This window comes from Loxodonta africana, chromosome 5 (assembly GCF_030014295.1).
Source record: "Loxodonta africana isolate mLoxAfr1 chromosome 5, mLoxAfr1.hap2, whole genome shotgun sequence".
Classification (NCBI taxonomy): Eukaryota; Metazoa; Chordata; class Mammalia; order Proboscidea; family Elephantidae; genus Loxodonta; species Loxodonta africana.
Window position 1 is genome coordinate 602,052 of NC_087346.1, and position 18,897 is coordinate 620,948.

An 18,897-nucleotide genomic window follows, 5' to 3' on the forward strand; every position below is an offset into this window, starting at 1 on the left:
TTTCATGTTTGCCAAATTGATCCCTTGGGGACTGAACTATGTTGTAGGAGCCCAGACATGTTGCATCACCCATGATATGTCAATTCCAAACACACGATGCCTTTTGCAAAGAGAATATTATCCAGGGAACCCTAAGCAAATAGAGTTATACTGGTTAAACCGTGTTCGTTTCTGAAGTTTGTAAGCATCCTCAAATAGTGTTGGACTCGACTTGACGGTAGTGGGTTTGGATTTTTTGGTTTATATGCAAGGTTTATCTAAGATAGTTGCAGCTCTTTTGATTCAAGCGTGACTCAGTCTAAGAATCACCGAAATCAGCTCTTGACTGGCAAGTCCGTTCATTTGTTAATTTTTTCCCCATTTATTCAGCTAATACTTGAGCCGGAGCACTACTATCTACCAGTCAGTTTGTCTTTTTTATTTTCTAAAAATTTAACATACGCATTGCTTCTTTAGTCAAATGTTTAAATATTTTATTGAAATATTTAAAATAAGCATCTGAAGGCTGCTTTGTGCCCTCATCTTCTCTGGGTCACATCCTGATTCCTTTCTGTTAGTTAGAAATCAAGTTCAGATGCATTGACAGGTACTACAACAGTGGTTTAAGTGAGCTCATGGCTGGTGTGGAGATTCTCTTCTATAACTTCTTGGAGACTTTGTGTTCCTTCCATCTTATTCTGCATCCCTGAAATATTGCCTTATCTACATGATCCAGGATGGGTCACCCATGTCTATGTTCCCCCAGAGGGAAGGGTAAAAAGAGGAAGGAAAAGATGCACTCCTCCCTTTAAGAGCTGGACCCAGAAGGTGCACATCAATCTCTGCTGACACTGCGTTGGATGAAATGTAATCACATGGCCAGATCAAAGGCAAGAAGTTCTGAGAAATGAAGTCTTTTTAGTTGGGTGGCCACATGCTATAAAAGGGAAGAACAGGTATTAGGGGATAACTCTCAACCTCTGTTGGAGCCTTCTAGATGTGGAGGCTTCAGTCAGGTAGGAAGATCTCCCAAGTCCTGCCTTATTGTAGAAACTGCATGGAGAATGGATGAAAGAAAGAGAAAAAAGGGTGAAGAGAGATGAGAGCCACACAAGAGTGATTAAAGAAAACAATTGACCCTCTACCTTTCTACTGTTCTTTTTGTGATCCTTCAAATCCTCCAACTAAATCTCTATTCCCTTGAGTTTCCTAGAATCTCTGAGCCTATTCTCTTCATTCTGGTGTACAGACCAGGAAATTAGTGAATAGCAACAACCAGGGAGAAGCTGTGTGAGCATATTGACTACAGACTTGAGCCTACATTTCTGTAACTATTAATGATCAAAGACCTCTTTAAAATCTTAAAAAGCAAAGGTGTCACTTTAGTGACTAAGATGTGCCTGACCCAGGCCATGATATTTTCAGTTGTCTCATATTCATGTGAAAGCTGGACAATGAAAAAGGAAGACCGAAGAATTGACGCATTTGAATTATGGGGTTAGTGAAGAATATTGAATATACTATAGACTACCAGAAGAACAAACAAATCTGTCTTGAAAGTGTAGCCAGAATGCTCCTTAAAAGTGAGGATGGTGAGACTTACTTTGGACATTTTATCAGGAGGAACCAGTCTAGTTTACCATCATGCTTGGTAAAGCAGAGGGTTAGCAAAAAAAGAGGAAAATCCTCAATGAGATGGATTGATACAATTGCTGCAACAGTGGGCTCAAACAGCAACAATTTTGAGGATGGCACAGAACTGGGCAAAGTCTGGTTCCGTTATATATAGAGTCACTCTGAGTCAGAGCCAACTAATGGCACCTAACAACAACAACATTAATGATCAAAGCAATAGCAATAAAAATAAGATTTCTAGTACTTCCTAGTTAAATCTAATAATTTAGCATACTTTTATTTCCATCACTTCATTTACCCTTGTCCTTACTGGACCTTGCTTCTTTAGAATTACAGAATAAGATACTTGTTTTATTTATTTATTTTTTTACAGTTTTCTTTACCATGTACATCTTAAATTTCAAATTGTTTTTGGCTTTATAACTGATTTTGTAACCATTTTTCAGTGTTTACATTTACTTCACTACTTAACAGGGTTTTATGTGTCCTCCAACACATTTATACCACAACTTCCTCGTTCTTCATTTCTTTATTTTAAATTCCCCCTCAGTTATTTGGAAGACAATTATTTTGAGTACATTTTTTAAGGAACGGTACATATAAGCACTCTTTTTACATTTTGTGAAATGTTTTCCCATTGCTTTTACACGTGAATAATAACTTACCTAGGTATAAAATTACTTGATTGCATAGTTTTTTTGTTTTAATTGTTCACCTGGCTCCTGCTGTTTTACCATGCTTCCCTTAGCCCTACAAGCTATACTAAGGCACCCAGAACCAGGATCTGGCTGGCTTATTAAAGACAGCTGGAAAACCAGTAGTTGCTACAATCTCATTTCTCAGGAGCACCCTCGCTGTCATATCTCTACGTCTTTCCAGCCTCTGCTCTAACACACACACACAGACACACACATCCTACCTATGCTCTTCACTTCTTTGTGCTCTTAACCTCCCTGACTAGGGCAAGCTCCATTGGTTGCCTGTCTAGTAGCCGATCTCTTTTCTAGTTACAAAGTTTCAATTTTGTTTCTGGCAGCAATGTATTAGCTGGAGTTACTTGATTTCCAAGACCTTAGCCAATTCAAGAGGAAGCTCCGTGTACTTGTAGTAATACCTGCGCCTCCCTACCCTCACTCTTGGCTGATGACTATGCTTCCTATCTCTCTGAGAAACAGAAGCCATAAGAACATAGCTCTTCCAAAAGTTTCATTACAAATTCCACCCACATTCTGGAATAAGTGCCTATTTGCTCTGTCTTCTGTCCTGTTATTATGGCTGCAGCTGTACCTGCTTTTGGCTGAATGCAGCCCTTCTACTTGTGTACTAGATCCCATCCCCTCCTGCCTGCCTTCAACTATATCTTCAATTTTTCACTCTTTCCTGTATTATGCCCACAGCATATAACCATGCTCTTTTTCTTCCAACTTAAAAAGTAAAATGAAACTCTCTTGTCTTCACTCCCCACTCTAGTTACCGCCCCATTTTCCTACTTCAATTTCCTGCTCTTGCACAACTAATAATAGTTATCCAGACTTCTTGTCTCTAATTTCTTTCCTCCTGTTCTCTCTTGAACTCACACCAATTCCTTTTTCACCAACATCAGTCCACAAAAACCAAGGCCAACAGTGACTTGCAAATCACCAAATCCCCTGGTGCATTCTCAGGCCTCATGTTCCATGTCGCATTCAACATTAGTTGGCAGTTGATCCCCCTCTTTTCCTTGAAACACCTTCTTGGTTTCCCGGACTCCACACGCTCTTCAGCTTCCCCCTACCTCACTGGCCACTCTGTCTCAGTCTCCTTTCGGGCTTTTTCTCATTTTTCTGACCTATAACGTGGAATGTCCCAGGATTTAGTTTTTGGACCTTCTCTCTTCTCTATTCATCTTCATTTGCCTAGTGATCTCCTATATCTAAACACAGGCCTCTCTACATACATATGTCCAGGTCAACCAATGCTCTGTGGCCCAGACTTACATATGCAGCTGCCTACTTAATATTTCTACCTAGATGTAAAATCGGTTTAAATTTAATGGATTCCAAACCAACTCCTGATATTCCCCCCAAAATTTGCTTCTAGTCGTCTTCGTCTCAATGAATGACTCCTCCGCTTTCCAGTTGCTCAGGGCATCACTGGCTCCTCATTTTGTTCACATCCCATAGCCAATCTGTCAGCAAATCCTATCGTCTCTAGCTTCAAAACATATCTGGAATTAAACCATTTCTCACCACTTAGTCCACTACCATCCTGATTTGCAGCCACCATCATCTCTCTCCTGATCTATCTCCTTCAGTCTTTGTTTCCCTTATAGTCTGTTCTTCACACAGCAGTGAGCAGCAGCCTGTTGTTGAAAAGTAAGTCAAATCATGTTACTCTGTTCTCATAATCGTCACTGACTCCCCATTTTGCCTAGAGTAAAAGCTGGCATTCTTACAAAGATAACTTTTTAACTTCATCTCCTACTATTCTTCCCCTCACTCATTGTACTTCAACCACACTGGTCTCTATACTGTTTCTGAAAATGATGAGCCTGCCCATGCCTCAGGGCTCTTGCACTTGCCGTTCTTCCTGTCTAAAATAACCTTTCCCTAGTGAGTTGCAACATTGCCTCTTACAACTAGTTCTGGCCTTTGTTCAGATGCTATCTTCTTTTAAAAAAGCCTTCCCAGACTACTCTGTTTAAAATTATTATCTCCCCCATCATCAGTACTCCATATCCTTTTTCTCCTGCTTTATATTCTTTCTTGTACTTATCATCCTCTAGGAAACCCTGGTGGCATAGTGATTAAGAGCTATGGCTGCTAGCCAAAAGGCTGGCAGTTCAAATCCACCAGGCGCTCCTTGGAAACCCTGTGGGGCAGTTCTGCTCTGTCTTGTAGGGTCACTCTGAGTCGGAATCAACTCAACAGCAACAGGTTTGCTTTGGTTTTATCATCCTCTAATTAGGTGTATGATTCGACATATTCATTTTTATTTAGTTGCCTGTTTCCATTCGGTAGAATGTAAGCTCTAAGAGGGCAGAAGGTTCTGTTTTGCTCATTACTATATCTCCATCACCTGTAATATAGTATTAAGCTCTATAAATATTTGTTGAGTGAATGGATTGGATGGCCACGTGACAAGTTTTGGCTAGTGAGATGTAGGTGGAAGTCTGTGAGAAGAGAATTACTTCCCAAAGAAAAACTCTTAGGCTTTATTTGCAATTGTAAATGAATTATGAACATGCTGGATTTACAGTGTCTCAGAGAGGTATAGAAAGTTGCTTTTATTCTTCACGCCCCACTATCTATCTCTCTGCAATAGCCAGGTCCTTCTATCTGTACAGAATATGCGAAATTCCCGGGATAGCACTGTGAGGAGAGTGATGGCCACCACAAACTGCCAATAAATAAACTGACCAGCCTGAAGGTCTACCTGCTAGTGCTTCAGCTGGAATGACTCAGCTCTGGGGCTCATATTAGGAGACCTTCGAGGGGCTGCTGAAAAAAATTAACCCAGAAGATCAAATCCTCCATCTTTTCCTAACTGAGCGATTGGTGTGGGAGGCTTAAAGTGTGGCTTGGATCTAGAAGTGCACTTTCACTTTGGTTGTCCTTTCTCTGGATGTGGATTAAGGTAGGAAACTGTCTTGTGTCACCACTCACTCAGTGGCAAAGCCTGAAGGTAGAGGATCTTGAGGTACGATGACTCTGCTGTAGCAGGTCAAGAATTTTGCACATGGATGTGACCCAGCACCCAGTGCTGGAAAACTGTCTTAAATCCCTAGTCTGTAATGACTAGACAACCTGTCGAGTCTTTCCTTAAACGCTGCCGCCTGGTTTCAGCAAGCCCAACTATCCTCAATGCCCAAATCTCCTTCTTTGTGTGAAGACCCTATTGATGGGAATCCCTGTTGGAGGGATGAATCATATAACATGAAATTGTGTTGCATCTGGGGGACTAAATGGCTAGTACCTGGAAATGGGGGGTTGCTAGTGACAGACCTTAGAGATGAATCTAGGTAAGTTTGGGTGGGTGACTGGGACAGTGAGGATCCATCCAATCAAGGGAGAGAAGACAAAAGATCTTGTTGGCCACTAGTGAAGCAATGGGTTTAACTTTCCCTTTTGTTGTATCTTGGGGTAGATGATCCACTGAAGCTTGGTAGAGAAATACCAGGATGTTACAGCTTACTGGCTGTTTTCTATCTTCAGTAAGTTAGCTCAGGCAAGACATAAGTTTTGTTCCAAATTGGCCTGTCTGAGAAGGGAAAGATCAAAGATGGCTATATAGTTCTTTCAGCAGGGGTTATTTCTGCTGTGGCCAGGGATTCAAGACCTCTGAGAACTAGACACTTAGGCACCCTGTGTGAGCCAAGGAAACAGCAGGAAATAAGACTGGAAATAGTATTTTTATCACTACATTTTCTCCCTCCATTTTATAAGTGGCCCTCAAAATTTTTACTCTCAGATCTATAATTCTAGCCCTAATCTCTTCTTTGAACTTGAAACTCATCTAGCCAGATATTGGCTATATACATATTTGAGTGTCTCATAAGCACCATGACCACATTTGACCCACTCCTTTTTGTTTCTCTGATCCAGACTGACAATCAGGTTAGAAAACTAGTAGTCATGTAAGAAACCTAGTAGTGATTCTAGCCTCCTCTCTCACAGTTACTAAGTCTGTCTGATAAGAGCTTACAGGTATTTAATTTCTCTTGCTCATTCCCTATTTCTTGATCCTTTCATCTGTTTTAGTCTTTTATCATCTCTCACTTAAAATTATTAATACTGTAGGTTCATAACTGGTGGTTTCTCTAACTTATTTTTGCCATCCTCAAATAATCTTCTGTAAGGCCACTGGAAAGATCTTTCCAAAATACACGTTTCACCATGTTGCACTTAATAGTCTTCAGTCATACTTCTCAGTTGGAAAGGTGTCCCATGATGGTCTGCAGTGGTGTTCCAAGATGTATAGAAAGTCACTTGGAAAAAAATTATTATTTGAGGGGCTCCATTACCTTTATATTAAAACAAATACATACTATGGAATGGACTACAAAATTTTCACACGTATTAAAGAATCTTCAAAGAAATTTCATGATTGTGGCAGGCCTCTACATGCATCTCTTTTATTCAATTTCACTGCCATTAGAGGTTTTTTAATCAAAAAGTTTGAGAAACACTGATCTATAGGAAAAAGTTTAAGATTCTTACCATAGTATATCAAAAAGATCAGTAAAACCAGACTATTTTAACACCATCTCTGAATTTTCCCCATATTGCCCCTGAAATACTGAATGGCTTGTAGTTTTGTAGAGACCATGTTTTTTAATATCTCTCTGGTTGGCCCTCGGTGGCACAAACAGTTAAGCTCTCCGTGCTGTCTTAGTTGTCTAGTGCTGCTATAACAGAAATACCACAAATGGGTGACTTTAACATCTATTTTCTCACAGTTTAGAGGCTAGAAGTCTGAATTCAGGGCGCTGGCTTTAGGGGAAGACTTTCTTTCTGTGTTGGCTCTTGGAGAAGGTCCTGTCTCTTCTGAGCTTTTGCTCCTGAGTGATCTTCATGTGTTTGGCATCGCTCTTCCTCCCTCTCTGCCTGCTTGCTTCCTTGTCTAATCTCTTTTATAGATCAAAAGAGACTGATTTCAGACACACCCTACACTAACGCTGCCTCATTACAATAACAAAGACAGCCCATTCCCAAATGGGATTATAACCAGATAAAAAACCAAACCCGTTTCTGTCGAGTCGATTCCGACTCATAGAGACCTTACAGGACAGAGTAGAACTGCTCCATAGGGTTTCCAAAGAGCGCCTGGTGGATTCAAACTGCTGACCATTTGGTTAGCACCCAAACTCTTAAACACTACACCACCAGAGTTTCCCGTAACCACACAGAGGTTAGGATTTACAACACATTTTTGAAGGACACAGTTCAATTCCTAACAGCTACCAACAGAACGGATGGTGGTTTGAATTAACCCAGCAGCTCCTCGGAAGAAAGGCCTGGTGACCTACTTCTGAAAGATCACAGCCCTTGAAACCCTGTAGATCTTAGTTCTACCCTGATACAGACGGAGTTGCCATGAGTTGGAATTGACTCGACGGCAGCTGGCTTTTCTTCCTTTTCCGCTCTGTGGGACCAGAGTACCTTTCCTTGCTTTCTTGGTTGTCCTACAACGCTTGCCCTTTCAAGAGGCTGCTCAGGTATCATCCTCCAGGTTCTTTCTCTGACTTCCCTCGTCTCTCCTCCCAGCCTGCCTAGGTTTCTCTTTTCTTTGCATAACATTGTCATTTAGAAGCCAGAAGTGAACCTTAATTCTGCATTTATTTCAAGAGCTATTCTCATTTTATTCTCCCTGAGAGGGCATTTTTGGGGTGAACACTTGGAATTTCTCTTACTATCGCATTACTTCTGTCATAAGAAACAGAGAGTCATCTGACTGGTGAGATTGGTCAGACCTGAATTCCATAAAGCCATGTTTACAAGGGGACGACTTGGGCCATCTCTGGCTCTTTGTAGTCTCTGATTTATGTACTCTCTGAAAGAAGGGCCAGGGCCCCCTCTTTACTTCTTCCTCCAAAGTAGTAGCACATATGGCAAGCATCCCATCTGTGAATATGTCCCCACTGTTGTCCAGCCTCTCTTTCAACAATGGGGTGGAGGTAGAACTTGAGGGGGAGATAGGATATTTGAGTGCACTCTGTTATACATTCGTTAATAAGAAGCCCCGAATAAGGCTGAAAGCCCCCATTTTGGGCTGGGATTACTTGTGTTGTTGTTAGATATCGTCAAGTTGATTCTAACCCATAGTGACCCTACGTGACAGGGCAGAACTGCCCACGGGTTTCTCTGGGCTGTAATCTTTATGCGGAAGCAGATCACTGGGTCTTTCTCCTGCAGAGCCACTTGGTAAGTTTGAACTGTCAACCTTTCCATTAGCAGCTGAGCACCCTATAGCCAACCCACTGTCGTCGAGTCGATTCCAACCCATAGCAACCCTATATCTGTTATTAATCAGTTAAAACTCAAGGGGAAGGGAGTCTATAACACTGACCATATTACATTGCCTTAACTTATCCGTTAAATTAGTCCTACCAGTTAGCCAATGGCCTCAAACGTACCAGTGATCTCAGGAAGGATGCAGTACCAGACAGCATTTCATTCTTTTGTATATGAAATCGCCATGAATTGGAGGCAACTCAACAGTGTCTAACAACAACAACAACCAATTAGCCTATAAGCTTCTCAAAAGCAGGAACCTACCATACGTTTTTAATTTTTGTATTTCCATTGACACAGAGTATTTGGCAAATAACAGATGTCTGATTTTTTATTTTTAATACTTTTTCTAATTCCAGAAGCAATATAACACAATATGAGAAACAAAATAATTTTTAAAAATAAACAATAAAAATTACATCAAAGATTATATTTTAACAAAATAGAAACTTGTACACTTACTTCATCATTTCTGCTGTATGTATATGTACTGTTTTGTAAAAATGAAATTATTTTTCATGTAATTTTTTAGCAGAAAATTGCTTTTACAACATTAAATACTATTTTACAACATGGTTCTTCATAACTTCATAATAGTCCAGTGATAAAGGAGTAAAGAGACACTTGCCAAAATATTTTCCATGTGCTTTGCCACGTGGTTTATGTGCATCATTACATTACATCTCCAAGAAAACTCTGGGGCAGCTATCCTTGTGTATCTATAGAAGAAGAAATAGTTAAGCAGCTTGCCCAAGGACACACAAATATTAAGTAGCAAAACTGGGATTTAATTATATGCCATTTGGCACCAGAGCCACCAGGATCCTCGAAAGGATATTCTATAATTTATTTAGCAAATTTCCTATTGTTGGGAAGGTACAATGATAAATAACACTGCCTATGTCGAACATCCTTAGAGCCAAATCTGTGTATATATTCTTGGCTGTTTTCTTAAGATTAATTCTTAGAAGAGAAATTTTTGGGCCAATGGGTTTCCCTCTGTCTTGGAAGAAGTACAGCCAGAATGCTTTTTATAAGCAAGGATGGTGAGATTTTGTCTCATCCACTTCGGACATGTTATCAGGAAGGATATGTGCCTTGAAAAGGAGATCATGTTTGGTAAAGTAGAGGGTCAGAGAAAAAGTGAAAGACCTTCAATGAGATGGATTGACACAGTAGCTGCAACAATGGGCTCAAACATAGCAAGGATTGCAAGGATGGTGCAGGACTGGGCAGTGTTTCGTGCTGTTGTACATAGGGTTGCTATAAGTCAGTACCGACTTGATGGGACCTAACAAAAACAACAACAATTATAAATCTAATAGATGCAAAAAATGGAAAATTTGGAAAACAGAAAAGCACAAATAAAGCAAAAAACCATTGATAATTCTGCCTTCCATATATTACTATTTTTAACATTCAGTTTGTCTTTCCAGTCTTTCATTTTTATGTATATGTGTGTGTGTACACACATATACACACACACAATATGTATATAGCACTTATATATGTGAGAATATATATATATAGTGTTATGTGTATATAGCTATTAGAAGCTATATTTTATAATTTTGTTATTTATTATAGAAAATTGCATGATACTGTTGCTGCACATATGAACATATACGTATATGTTTTCTTTGCAGGTAATCAATTAATTAATTGTAAAAGCCATGTTTTGGAGTTTAAGGAAAATATGCAACGTTTAAAAAACAAAACTGAAAATAATAGCCAAGAGATGATGAAAGTCTTAAATAAAGTGAAGCATGAAATGACACAGAACGAAAATCTATCAAGAAACTTTGGTTCGTGTGCATTTGCGTTTATGCCGTGGTAGTTTTATGTTTTGTATATGGAAATTTAGATTTTATGCCTTGTGATTTTAGGGCTATTGCCTCCCAGTAAACACATCTAAATAAGTACTGGTTTTTTTTATTGTGAGACACGAAAAATCAGGTAAGAGACGTCACTGTTATGCTTCCCCTTATCTCTACCTCAGAATGGTCTTCCTGTATTCTCTCTCTGTGACTTGCAGCACCATCAGCGATCCATCCACTGGGCGCACAATCTCTGAGTCCTCCTTCTCCCACTTGCATACTTCCATGCCACTCAATGAGCAATCCCACTGATTCATCATCCTATATACGTCACAAATCTGTCCATAACTTTCCATCACCATCTGCGCTACACTTATCAGGCCAGCTTCATGCCTCATCTTAACGACTACTAAAATACTCTTAATTTTTCTGTTTCTAGTCTTGTCCCAACCTAACTATTTTCACTGTAGACAAAGTGAAGGCTCCACTGTCCCGTCTATAAACCTTCAGTGGCTGAATGTTTCTCCAGGATAAAATATCCTGTCTTGTGCTGTCCCTTTTTAGTCTAACACCCCCAAAGTCTCAACCCCTGACAACTACTGATTGATTAGTTCTGTGTTCTATAGCTTTGCCTTTTCCTGAATGTCTTATAAATGGATTCATTCAGTTTGTAATTGTTGGAGACTGGCTTCTTTGACTTAGCATAATGCATTTGAGATTCATCCAAGTTGTTGCATGACCAATTGTTTGTTCTCTTTCTATTGCTGAGTGGTGTGGATCGACTGTACAATGGACGCAGTTTGTTTATCCATTTGCCCACTGAAGGGCATTGGGGTTGTTTCCAGATTTTGGCGATTGCAAATAATGTTGCTGTAAACAACCATGTACGGGTTTTTTGCATGAAGAGAAGTTTTCATTTCTTTAGGAGAAATACCTAGAAGTAGGACTGATGGTTATATGTTAAGTGTACGTTTAACTTTATGAGACAGTGCCATTCTGTCTTCCAGATTGGCTGTATATTTTGCATTTCCCCCTCGTAATGTATGAGTGTTCCAGTCACTCCAGTTTATCTTAGCCATCCAAAAGTCAGAGGATTCTGTAGCTTTATGTTTCTTTAATCACAGATGATATTGGACAGTTTTCATGTGCTTATTTGCCATCTGTATATCTTTTTGGTGAAATATCTGTTCGAATACTTTGCCTGTTTTTATTTATTGCCAAATTTATTGGGTTATTTTCTTATTGTTGAATATATATATATATATATATTCTGTATACATATCAGGTGAGTATCTAATTTGGAAATCTTTTCTTCCAGTTTGTGGCTGGGAAGGATGGTTGAATTCAATACTTTAGATTGGGCTCATCTTGCACCTTAATATTTAAATGGTTGATGGAGTGGTATATACACGGGAAAATTTGACGGAAGCCAAGACAACATAGGAACTAGGGGTAGTTATTGTTGGGAGATAGTTCTCCATGGTTTGCCCATTTCTGCATATCTTGGGAGTAGAGACACTCTGCTGTTGGTCTAGATTATATTTTTTCAAATTTCTTTTGGTATAGCAAACAACCTTGGGAGATCAAGATAAAGTCTCCGTCTAGTGCACAGGTTAGACGAGCTTGCTTGCAGCTTATTAAAAAAGACTTGAATTCCTTAAACTCGTGATTCTTCAGCTGTGATGCAAACTCACTGGATGTGCAGCATCTACATGGGCCTTTCTGCAGTGCCCTGTGGGTTTGGGGTCGGGGAAAGAGCCAACACAAGCATGAATCTCATGTTGCTTTCTGTGCTATAAGTAATAAAATCTTTGTCTCTTGACCCCGGAGTCTTCTGGCAGCATCCATGAAACTCTTGTAGTCTAACTTGTTGGCTTGCAAATAAATTCTAGACCCTTCACAGTTTTTGACACCGGTAGGAATTCTGGCCTTACATAATGTATATGTTCCAGCATGATCACCACCTTTAGCCTCTTTACTTTTTCCACTCCAGTCTGCCACGGCTACTCAGGTTTTTCCACTTCAGTGAGCACTGTCCGTTATTTTTTCTAGACTTCTGGAAGCCACCCTAGCAGCAAGTTTGTCCCATCCCCTGGGGAAGTCCTTTCAAGTCAACGAATTCTTGATTATCTAGTCTTTCATCCCATGCCCTTTTATCAAGAGCCCTCAAAATGCAATATTGGTTATGCTCCTCTGGCTCTTCCTAGTAAACACTAGCCAAGTCTTGCAACTCTTTTTGGTATATTGTCTCTTTTCTCCCTTATCAGACTCAGCACTTTCTTAGCCAGGTTATGGTGGGCTTGAATCCTAATGGGCTTTAATCGTAAATGGGTTTAATCCTAACGGGGTTGCCTGTTACCTGGCCAGAGAGAGGCCTCTGTAAAATCTTCCAGCATGGCAGCTAGCTTTTAGTGGTTTTACCATCTCTGCACACTGAACAGGTTTAGGGTGGTCTATAGAGCCAACACCTTCTGGAGCTGCCATCTAGATGTTCCCATTCTATCTTTCAGAATCCCAAGTTTTTGCCATTAGGGCCTTCACTTTAGCATAATAACCCTGCTTTGAGTGAGCATTCAAATACCTGTAGAGTTCTGTGACTCTAACAGTTAGATGTTCTGCCTGCCATTCAGCTGTGTCTGTTCTTCCACTGTTGGAGATAACGGCCTTCTTGTACATTACCAAAGAGGCCCTCTGAATTTTATATTTAGCCATTAGCTAATGTCTAATGTCCCTCAGACCCATTATCTCTCTGTAGATTGTCAATACAATTTAGCTATAACCAGCCAACTCCACTGTCTTTCTGGGCCTTGTTACCCCTATATATTCCAAATGTCCAAGTTATCACACTTATCACAGCATTCCCTTCCACCAGGACATTTTTCCAGGTTACCACCAGTGAAATCTGTAGCAGTTAAGCCAGTACCTTGTGCCAAGGACTATCTGTGCTCACCTATGATGTGAGGTGATATTTTCTTTGCCTGCTAGATGGCGCATGAGCCAGCTCCAATTTCCCATCTGATCACATGCTGTTTCAGACCTCTCAATACAGCATGTGTAGATTAATGTTTTCAACAAATCTGGAACATTTTCAGCCATTATTTCTTCAAATACTTTTCTCTTCTTCTTTGTCTTTCCTCTTCTCTTCAACTTCTACTATGCATATGTTGGTACATTTAATTTTTTTTTTTTTCTCATTCCTTTACGGCTGTCTTTATTTTTCCTCATTCTTTTTCTCTCTGCTCTTTGGACTGCATAGTTTCTGTCCATCTGTCTTTAAGTTCACTGATTCTTTTTTCTGGCAGTTCAAATCTGTTGTTGAGTTTTTCTAGTTAAATTTTCATTTCAATTTTTGTGCTTTTCAACTTCAGAATCTCCAGTTTGGTTCTTTATAATAATTTCTCTTTATTGATATTCTTTATTTGATTGGACATTGTCATCATACCTTCCTTTACTTCTTTAACCATAGTTTCCTTTAGTTCTTTGGACATATTTGCAATGGCTACTTCGAAATCTTTGTTCAGTCTGAAATCTGGTTGCTTTCATAGGCAGTTTTTGTCCCCTGCCTTTTCCCTGGTATATGGGTCATACTTTGTTTTTTTCATACCTTTTAACTTTTTTGTTGGAAACTGTACATTTTAGCTAAGGCACGGTAGCAACTCTGGGTACTGGTTTCCCCCCTCCCTGCCCTCATTACTGTTATTTGTTTATTTGTAGTGACTGGCTGGTTTATTTTAATGACGTTTACCTCCATCCAGCTGCCACAGTGATTTTGCTTTTTAGGGAGGCACAGCTTTGGGTATGCCCAGTCTCCCTGGGAACGCAGTGGTTTTGGCAGGGCTCTTTATGTATCTTTCCCTGACTATATCCAGCTCCACTAGTTTCTAGTTGATTGCTTTGTTGTTTCAGTGATGACCTGTTTTCAATAAATTTCTCTCCAGACTAATCCAGTCAAATTTGGGTTCCTTTGAAGGAATAATTCCCAAGGTCAGTGTTTGGTATTTGTCCTGACAAGCTGCTTACAGTTTAGTCTGTATCTTCTTTGAATTAAAAATTTCCCCCAATTGCCTTTTAGCACAACCTCCACTGTTTTTGAAAGCACCCTCAGGCTTGAATTTCTTGAGCTTTGTTGCAAATGAAGTCAGTTCCTTTGAGAAGTGATTAAGATCTATCTTTTTTATGGCCTGATTCTCCTCCCAGACAAAATCTCTGAGCTAGGGTTTTGAAGCTGGGGGTGGAGACAATGGCTTGCTTCTCTCAGAGTGACTCCCACATTTTAGGATATGAGCACTTGGTGAAGGTGGTGGGACAGTTACTCAAGGTCTTTGTGGCTTGTTTCTCCTGGCATAGAACTGCCTTAAAAGTTATGGCAAGGGAGATGGAGGCCCCAGTATTCTTAGTGACACCACACCCAAGGTAGAGCCTCCATTTCAGGAGTGGAGCTCGGCAGAAAGCCCCTCCTCTTTCCTTCAGTATCCCAAAACTCAGCCTCAGCAACAGGTAGCTGGAGGCAAGATAATAAAAGCTGGTGTCCTGCTACTTGGGGAGGAAAGCTCTCTGACTAGGGGCTAGTTGGGGAGGAAGTCCCTTGTTCTTGGCTACACCAGTCTGGGATGGAATTTCCATCTTGCTGAGCTGGAAGGTGGGGAAGGAGGGAGGTTTGGATTAAAATACCCAGATTTTTGGTTTTATGTCAAATTTTTGTAGACTTTCTGAATGGATGTTTCTTCATTTGCTGTGTGCTGTTAGGCTCATTGCCAGAGCCTTTAAATTTTTTTTTTTTTAAATAATTTTCACCGGGTACAGGTCTGTGGAGCTCCTCACACTGTCATGCCAGAAGTCAATCCCATTTTTAATTTTTATTTATCATAATGCTCTGCTAATGAGTTGGGCCAAATATAATTTTTCAATGGCCCTTTTGACTTTGCCCTGTACCATGATTGCAGATAACTCTATTATCTTTGGCCAGCAGTCTTGTGCATGTTTTATGCCATTAATTCCAGAAGACAATATTTTTTAAATGCAGAAACATGTATTTCCATGTTTGGGAAACCGAAGCATGTTACCCGTTAACATTTGGTCAGTGGCATCAACTTTATGTATGAAAAACACCAACTAATATTAGGAGTGTTGGAGAAAATATCACTAATAGGAATCATGATATTATACTTATTTGTGGCCCCCCAATACTTTTCAAATTATATATCTTTGTGTGTCATACTCTTACTGCAGTCCCTACTCAAAGTTCCAATATTAAACTGTGTTATGTTATAGCTGGCTCTTATTCATATATTCCTCTTTTAAAACACGACCTAGAATATTAAAATGCCAGGATAAATTCACTCAAGCAGATAAATTATGATAGGCACTCTATCTCCATTCCATTATAATCCAGAAAAACAGATTTTTCAGAGCACAATAGTTGATACTCAGAAGAGAAAACAGAGATGGACTATTACCTATATATTTGAAGAACTTAGTTTAGTTGGCATAAAATCATGAAATGAATTAAAAACACTAGCAAAATAATCTAACAATTTCAGATTAATGGTATGGGGTCATTAAGTTGAGGGACTGCAAAACAAAGTTATAAAGATACAAATTTAATGCATTGATATTAATTAAAGTAGCAGAGCAGACTACTGTATGTTTCAGTTTTATTTGCTTTATTTGGAATTGACAGTTCTATTAGCCTCTGGTTTGTTTAGATCACAGTGCTAGATTTAAATATTACTTATTAAGTAAAGATGAATCAGTAATCTCTGAGCTACATTCTGTAGCCTTATGTTTTTGATAATTTCTGTTTAATGCTAGTATTTCTTTCATATTGAAAAATAAATTAATCTGTGAATTAATTTGTTATCCCTCATTTAAAAAAAAATTGTGCTAGAGGGAGAAAATTCCCTATCGTTGTAAACTCAGTGGCCTTATTTTTTTCTTTCAGTTGTTGAGAAGAAAGTGGGTACGTTGGGTAAGAATGAAACAGCATCTGATACATTTGAAGACTTAAAGTTTTTTTTACCTCATCTAAGGAAAGCAGGCAGAATTTATCCTGATGTAATCATTGGCAAAGGGAAAACAGGTGGTAAGAAAACTTAGAAAATTAAATATGGATATTTCGGTCTTTGGGAACATGTGTCAAAGAAGAAAATCTTGTACTCTGTTAGGAGTGAAATGAAAGGAGTTCTATTGAGGAATAATACAGCTCAAGCTGGGCAATGCTAGGTAAAAATACAGAGCACTCCACTGTTTAAGTGAAGAGAGGGGTCTGTATACATAAAGAACAAAAGAAAGGTAGGGGGTTAATGACTGATTGTAGATAAGATCAGCTGCAGCTTGAAATGTAAAGGTCAGCCTCTTGGCTAGAAAGGAGTGAGTTACCACCTAGGTGAGAGGTGCCAGCTGGTTCCATTATACTGATTGTAGTCACTTTTTTTTTCCCCCAGAAACAAATAGTTCACGTTCACATCCTGACACATTCTTCCCAAATGGTCTACATCCTAATCTTTTGTTTCCTGGGAATGTATGTTGGCCCTGTCATTCTTACATCTGACATGAATGCCTCCAATTTGAAACTTTTTCTTTACATTTTCCTCTTTTGATCAATCCTCCGCTAGGAGACACTGATCACCACGATGGAGTAGCCTTTCTTCTCCAAGAACTTTGTCTATTTTCTTGAGGCACTTTGTTAATAAAACTTATTTTCTTCACCTTGTTGAGCTCATAGGCCTCATCATCAGGATGAGTAGGTTTTATGGGGGAATATCTTAATGGATACAGCCACATTTGAGGAACGTTTCTTAATCAGGACAGAATGACAGCGGTCAAGATGAAACATACCCAAGGAGACAAAAAGGAAATGATTAAACAACACAATCATTGGTGAAAGCCTGTGAAATCAGCATGATTTTATGTGAAGGGTCAAATGGTTTTGAAATACAGCATTTCATGAATAAAATGCATTGAACTAAATGAAAACAAGTTTTATAATTACAATAATAGAAACAAGGAGGAATATAAAGATTCCAAAATCAAGTACCAGTTTTTTCCACCACCCACCCCAAGAGGAAAACCAATAATTTATAATTTTAGTTAAGGAAGGAATAGGATCGTTAAGGTGAGATGCTGCATATTGCATATGATTAACATAGGGTGTAATATTATCACTATTTTCAGGAATACAGACACAGAATCAGGTTTTCTTACAGCACAGGTATCCCCTTGGGCTGCAGTGAGAACATCAGGGGCCATTCTGTTCTGGAGTGCTACTTTTCTTATCATTGCTATTTTTGGGCAATTTGTCATTGAGGGCAATGTGTACGTATTTGGTTAACATTTCTACATGTTCCATAATATATCCAAGTCTTACCTGAGGTGCAAATACTGCTGCTGAATGATCAAGCCAATAAAACACTGACCGAGACCACTGAGCTCTTAATATGGGTATATTAGCTGGCAAAGGGAGTTCAGTTAAAATATATTCTTGGGTCCAGAGTGCATCATGTTTCAGCCAGGAGCCAGGGCCAGTGGTTGGTTCCACATAGCTAAAATGTGCCATTAGGGGCTACCCAATACGTACCTGAGCATTGTAGCCGGTCGGCGGCACACCAGTCAGTAACTTGTAAGGTTATAACTTAACACACATTCAGAAGTTGGGAGCCATAGGTCTGTAGACAGCTGGATTATTCATATGGGTGTGGTTAGGTTATTCCCAGTAAAGGGGAGTAACTTGGCTTAGCCTCTCCGCTTGGGGAGTTAGCCAGATGAATCCATCCCACAGTTGTTGATATGGGCCTATGGTACAAAGAGTACTGTTTGTGAATTTGGAAGATTCTTAAGCTAGCTTTTGTTGGGCAACTTTATTTAGTAAAGTAAGGATTATATTAAGACTAAAGGTTAGCTTATGGCCTGGCTTTGATGGAAAATCCGATAATAGTAATTTCCTGTATTAATAAACTATTTCTCTGTTGTTCTTGTATCCATAGATCAAGAGCAACCCGATCAGATCCCTGTAGTGGAGAGACCCACCAGGGAAGGCCAGGCTGACTTGAGGTTAGGAGGGCACCACATATCCAACAATTAAAACTTTTTAAATGGTGATCATAAGTATCTGTCCAATCTAGGAAAACATTCGTAGAGGTATGACTGTAGCAAGGGTAAAAAGAAAAAAGATAAAAAGGTGCATTTGCAGGCCTGATCCAGCGTCTTGGGTCAGCTGTCTACTTCAGATATCATCTGCTTCTGGCCACAGGGGCATTTAAATGTAACCTTCAATTTTCTGGAGGGTTGACTAGTCCAAAGAGGAATCTTAGCCTTTTTTAACAATGACAAATGTATCCAAGACTTTATTCCCTCTAATTTGGCTGCACGTGAGAACTAAGTATAGTCCCTTCCAACAAGATTCTAACGAGTCTTTTATTTGGTATCTCTTCCAATATACATATTCTCCTAGGGTGACATTAGGCAGACTTTGGGAG

General features: G+C 39.5%; 1 protein-coding gene across 8 annotated transcripts in view; it reads left to right on the top strand.

Annotated features, from left to right (window-relative positions):
* Positions 1 to 18,897, top strand: part of MGAT4D (MGAT4 family member D) — a 72,248-nt gene that overhangs the window by 15,354 nt on the left and 37,997 nt on the right. For 7 of the 8 annotated variants that reach the window (XR_002785860.2, XM_023548705.2, XM_023548706.2 and 4 more), the window contains exons 2-3: positions 10,253 to 10,411; positions 16,365 to 16,505. Coding sequence is in view for 7 of the 8 variants with exons in the window: in XM_023548705.2 (XP_023404473.1) it covers positions 10,253 to 10,411; positions 16,365 to 16,505 (300 nt within the window). In the remaining variant the exon portion in view is untranslated. The remainder of the gene's footprint in view (positions 1 to 10,252; positions 10,412 to 16,364; positions 16,506 to 18,897) is intronic. The other variant, XM_064285298.1, reaches the window with a different exon arrangement.